The sequence below is a fragment of the Pygoscelis adeliae genome, unplaced genomic scaffold, assembly GCF_000699105.1.
Source record: "Pygoscelis adeliae isolate BGI_AS28 unplaced genomic scaffold, ASM69910v1 Scaffold38, whole genome shotgun sequence".
Classification (NCBI taxonomy): Eukaryota; Metazoa; Chordata; class Aves; order Sphenisciformes; family Spheniscidae; genus Pygoscelis; species Pygoscelis adeliae.
Window position 1 is genome coordinate 2,580,426 of NW_008825614.1, and position 6,036 is coordinate 2,586,461.

At 43.9% G+C, this 6,036-nt stretch overlaps 1 protein-coding gene across 1 annotated transcript in view; it reads right to left on the reverse strand.

Annotated features, from left to right (window-relative positions):
• Positions 1–6,036, reverse strand: part of SSPN (sarcospan) — a 21,897-nt gene that overhangs the window by 5,809 nt on the left and 10,052 nt on the right. Inside the window, 1 exon segment of the mRNA XM_009332816.1 lies at positions 2,027–2,113. Within this exon segment, the coding sequence (XP_009331091.1) occupies positions 2,027–2,113 (87 nt within the window).

Sequence of the window (6,036 nt, forward strand, 5' to 3'; positions counted from 1 at the left end):
CCCACCCGCGTGCACCCCCGGTGGGCACCAGCCACCAGCATGGGGGCAGGGCCTGGGCTGGGGAGCAAGTCCCCAGGAGGACAGTCGGGCCAGATAGGGCTGAACCTAACCACAGCGCTGGATGAAGCACCAGGCCCCTGAGGAGGAGAGAATGACCCAAGTTGCTCGGCTTTGTCTCATGATTGTAATTTTGCATCCTCAGCCTTGTCGCCGAATAGCTAATGTTCATTTTTTTTTGTTCAGAGACAGACTTTAACTGACATTTGAAGATCTGAGAAGTGATACTGGAGGTTTAGATGAGTCCTGTGTGATTAAAGCTCCTCCAAAGGAGGAGACTCTTAGCTCCTACTTTGTTTAAAATAGGTATGTGCAGCCAGAAGCCGTTCATCTGGAGAGGCAGCGAGGAGGAGAGGCACTGTGGGATAACGGCTCCCGGTGGGGACGTGGGACAGGAGAGGTGAACAGCCTGGGAATGATCGAGTTTTGGGGCATGCTGCAATAGGAGACGCCGGGAAGGTGGATTTTGGGGAGGAGGGTGCTTTGGGTAGGCAACAGTCCACGGGCTATTGACTGAACCAGAAGTCTTTCAAGGGAGACTTTAGCTCTAGTTCTGCCAGGTGATGAGGAATAACCCATTTTACATCTCCTGGGGAGCACTTTAAAAATGCTTATTTTCTTGCAGGAGCGATGGCTCACGTTCCTCACTGCCAGGGTGGGTGGTGTTGCTAAGGGAGGCAGAGACATCTGAGCTGCCCAGCCTGACATGCCGTTCCCACCACGAGGGATGACTCCCTTCCTGCTTGGATGCCAAGTTCAATTTAATGCTGCAGGGCAAGCAATAAAAAGCCCGGCGTGGCAGCTCCCGCCCAGCCCAGCAGCTCCCTGGGCAGCCGTAAGGCTTACTTGCGGGTGTAAAGGTGACAGGGCGAGAATGTTAAGGCAATCAAAGAGCAGAAACAATTGTTCTTCTCCCCTTCTTTATGTAAGTACGGGAGAAGCTTGAGAGAGGCACAAAAGACACACCGGGGTCTAATTTCTAAGGGAGGATGAATGCCAGGTTTCGAAAAGCCGCTCCTTGCATTTCATTTCCTTCTGCCTTTCTCAGTTAATAATAACTGTTATTTTGTGTTGCTTGCATTGGTATTTTTCTTGGTTATTATGTGTCTGCAAAATATTAAGAGCCCTGAAAATTACAATAATAAGGAAAAACAGCCCAGAAAAATGGTGTTAAAAACGTCCCATCTGGAACAAGCATTCTCAGCCTGTCTTTTCTACTCACTTACCAGTACCAACAAAGCACAGTTTTGGGGACCGAGGCGGGGCATGGTGCATGGTTTCTGCACATCTCTTGTGATGCTCAGATGGGAATTTGCTTCATGGAAAAATGCTTGTCCCCATGGTTTGCTAATGCTTTCCCATGTTTGCTGATGCCCGACCCTGACACAAGGCACCATGCGCTGAGACACGGCTGCCGGTGCTCAGGTACAACCTCTCTCTCCCTGACCATGGAGGTGGGCAGGTAGAGATTTCCAGCCACACTTTTTAATTTGCCTCTGCCCACGCAGTTTCTTATTTCATGGTGAGGAGCAAAACTGCTGGGAAGATGCTGAGATGCTTCTTAGATCACATTAAAAATTAAAACTTGATTTAAGTGGACCTATTTTATGCCACCCTACTTCTTACCCAGCTCTCTATGAATATCTCTACTTAATCAGTAACCCCCAATCTTTCACTGAACACTTCCCAAATTATTCCAGCTTTGTTGATCTGAATCTCTTTGATATTCTTAAAACACGGCAACTAAGAAGGTATCTTGCTCTGATTTGAAATATTTGTTATTAGAGTTTCCCCTTTATAGGCTACAGTTTCTTCCTCAGCTGCCTGGAAAATACCAGAAAACCATTCTTGCATTTCAGGTGCATTTTCACTTCTTTTCATGTGGTCTTGAAAATATCCCCAGTATCAACTTTTCTGATTATATTTAATGATATGAGAAGAAAAAGAAATTAAAAAAAAGTCAAGGTACCTTTACTGTGAACTGCACACACGTCTTCTCATCAGGTTGGTACGAAATACAAAGCATAACAAATCCCACTAAGGACACCACACAGACCTGCAGGGAAGAGATTTAAAATGTGTCCAAGTTAAAAAAAAAAACCCACAAAAATAACATCTTTTCAAGCCAAAACACCTTTCTGTGTTAGCAGGACCGTAACTCAAGGAGCAGTGTGTAAGCCAAGTTGTTTGAGTAGGGGCTACAGCCATGCATGTAAGAACCTCATCTGTGTGAATGCGCTTGTGAGGAGGGAAGAGCTTTAACCTTCACTTCATAGACATCAAGGCACAAAAAACTTACTCAGAGGGACTTTTTGATTCAGACCTACAAAGACACAGCCCAGCAATAGCCTCCAGGATGCGTTTAGAGTTTTTGTCCATGTAACTTAACTATCAAAAGGGAGCAGAAGGCTTATGAAGTTGGGCTTGCAAGCCCCTAAAGCAACATCCTACATACCACTGGATGCTGACAGGGTTTTTATGTCACCAGTACAGGTTGTAAATCAGTAACCATAGCTGCTGCTGGATAAGAAGCAGCACACTTTAGAGCAGAGGCTTTCAACCTCTCCTAGAGTGGACACCTTACCAAAGAAGACATCTCCCCTGCAATCTGAGACTGCATTTTAGCCCTGTGGCAGTAATTGCTGATGGTTAACAGTAATGAAAAAGTATTTATGCACTTTATTATTCATTTAGCTTAATTTATTATTAATGCTGAAGACTGAGATTTGTTTGCAGGAGCAGATATTCACTGGTAGGCATTTTCCAGCCATGTAAGGAGGGAAGCTCCTGCTCTGAGGAGCTAGCCCAATAAATATGATTTCCTTTTTAAAGTAGTGTTATCTGGGCCCCCCATGGTGCTAAGCACTCCAGTCAAGTGACTTCCTCTCCCACGTTTTTGGAGGACCAGAGAGCAGACTTCACAGGAGGACGCAGGAGCTGCAGCTCTGCAACCAGACTGCTGCTTTCTGGCAGCTTCCCCCTCGCCTGGACAAGAGGAGCCAGGTCCCCAGCCGCCCGGTGATGGCTCCCTGTGCCACCGTGGGGCTGCTGGGGCCAGGTCAGGGCATGCAAGGAGTCCTGACTTGTGCCCACAGAGGGAGACGGCGTTGTTGGCAACTGGAGCTATGCTTGGGGGAATCGTGTGGTTTTGGGTTGCCTTGGAAAAATAGGTGAGTCGATGGCATGCATGTGTCTTTAAATGCCACTTCCTATCACACCTTTAAAAAAGGCCCAGGTGTGAGGAGCCTTAGTGGGGACCTTAGCTGAGATGAGCCAGCGTGCTTTCAAAGGTGCTAAGGTTTGTCTTCATACAGGGCTAGGAGCAAGCTTTGGCCTCCTCGCTAGGAGCATCTTGATTATAAATGATAGCTATTAAATTCCCAGTGACTACAGTGAGAATCTATATATTTTTTCCCCCTTCATTTTACTTCGGAGGTTTTGAAGACTTATCATTAATTTGAGGCTTTCTGCTTTCCCAGAGCAGTGGGATTTGCCTTCTCGGGCCAGACCCAGGTGCGAGTTGCCTTTGCTCAGGGGTGGGACTACGCCATGGAGATGCCTGCAGGAGTGCAGGGCTCCTTCACAGCCCCGTCCCCGCCTGCTCGCTGCACACTATGGCAGTGCTGTTCACATCCAGATTTCCAGCTCCACAGGGGACTGCTTGACCTGCAGTGAAGAATGCATAACTGTCCTTTTAGGCAGCAATGGTTAAACACATTTCTTTTATGATCTGATGCATAAAATACCAAATTTTTCTTTGTATCTGCATTGTTGGTGTAAGGCATTAGACAGCAGGCTTGTAAAGGAAGAGTGCCTCTCAACACATGGATAGTCATGTCCCTCAAGAACCTGTGCGATTAATAACACTTTTTCCCATAAAGTTTTATTTCATGTTATTTCAGTAGGACATGAATAGGAAGTATTGCCTGAGAACATTTCTAAAGAAAGCGTCAGTATTATTTACTCCTTTCCATGTCATGTGTATTTATATTCTGGTCCTATGACTTACACATGGCCTCCAATTTATTTGTTTTCTTCTTTTTATTGTTGACAGCCATAGCTGACAGGGTTGTCGGGGGAAAAAAAACAACCTTTCTTGTCAAAGGTCCTTCAGTGCTGGGGTTTTTTTTGCCCTATAGTGTTTCTATGTGACTCAACCATGTTCTATTTCTCAGGATTAATCACCTATGTCCTTTGTCCCTTGCATTGTATATTAATCTTTTAATTCAATTAACATGCCCATAAAACTTAAATCTTAAGGAGATCATGCCTCTAGTAATATCCAGATGATAAACTCCCCCAGCAGCAGTGTGGCTGAAGGAAGGAACTCGCAGCAAGAACTAAAAAAAAATGCTTAAATACACTCACTTAACGTTACGTCCCCAAATTCATGTGAAATCAAAGGGGCTGCTCACGTCAAAGCTAGACCTAAGTATTTTCAGGACCTGGTGCTGAAGGATCTTGTTATGAGCAATAAATCAAATTTGCTTTGCTTCAGCTGTACTAGTGGGCATTTACACTTGCGTGAACCGAGGGCCAGATTTGCCTCCAGGTTACTCCCGTGAGACATCATGGGACTGTGCCCGCTCTCCCATTCCCATTCCCGTTTTCCCACAGAAAGCCGACAGAGCTGCATTCATTTCCGAGGGCAGAGTCAGACACCAATGGTGGAATTTTCTCTCTACCATCAAGTGCCTCGCACAACTTCTGCAAAAACCCTGCCGGCTTTCAATGCGGCAGGGTCAGACCTCCCTCTTCAGAAAGCTTCCCATACAAAAGACTATCATTTAAAAGGATTTCCATTCCTGCACGCGCTTTCTGAAGTTCCTCTGGGATTTAAATAATATACTCAGGGATACTTGAAGAGGCACATTTGTAGAGAGGTATTTCTAAAAGATTATACTGGGTCAGAATTCCAGCAAGTCTTGGCCAGGATATTTCAGAAGGCTTAAGTATTTCTTTTATAACAAGATACCAACTTTTTTTTTTTAACCAGAGATGTGTATTTTTGTAAGTGACGGTAAAAAATAACGTTGCTGAGAATTATGACCCATATATGTTTTACATTTCGGTTCTTTAAAGGTAAATTCATTCATTGGAGCAAACCGAAGTGTGGAACTTCTATAGAGAAAACAGCTTTATGCTTCTATTTTATACATTATTAATAGATCAGTTTTGAATTATACCTGTGATGTGTAATAGAATAACTATAAAAATCCTCTGGTAAATATTCGTTAGGACCCGCTAAGTGACTAAGACAGCTGCATTACAGCAGGCACCTTATGGATGCTGTTGACACTGTTTGCTAAGTAGCATTAGGTAATCCTGCGTCCTAGTGCTTCAATAGCCACTGCAAAATCCCAGAGGGAAGCATACGTTTCCTATGCCTTATTGACTAAGCACACAACATAAAATGCAATTGAACTTGCTTTAGCACTTGCTTGCCACCAATCGATATGCATTTGTTATCCAAATAAAATAGATTCTATAAGAGCTGCAGAATAGCAGTTAATTAGATCAGCTCTTGTAACTGTTATCTGGAAATCTAGAAGTATGCATTTCTATGCAGAGTAAATTTCAACTCAAGTTTATTTCAAGATCCTATATTTCAAAATTTTCCAGACCGACTAACACACCCTTTGCTGAATAGATAGTGACGTGAAAGGTTATCCAAGGAAAGAATTTAAATTTAGAAAAGTACAGTCTAGAAAAAGATCCGAATGTGATACAGATGTATTTAGGAAGGGTACAGATTTAATTTTGGTTAAGGCATACCCTGTGAAATCCCCCAGTTCACAATCCAGAGAAAACAGCTGTTCACTAGACCTGGCTGAAAAACTTAAAAGTTTATGCTCTAGAGAAGTTTCAATACTATTCCTTTTTAGCGGGAAGCAGTAGACGTTCCTTCCATTGGGCAGGAACATCTCAGGGCTGAAAAGTGACTTAAGAATTTTTTTTTTTTTTTTTTAAACCACAATC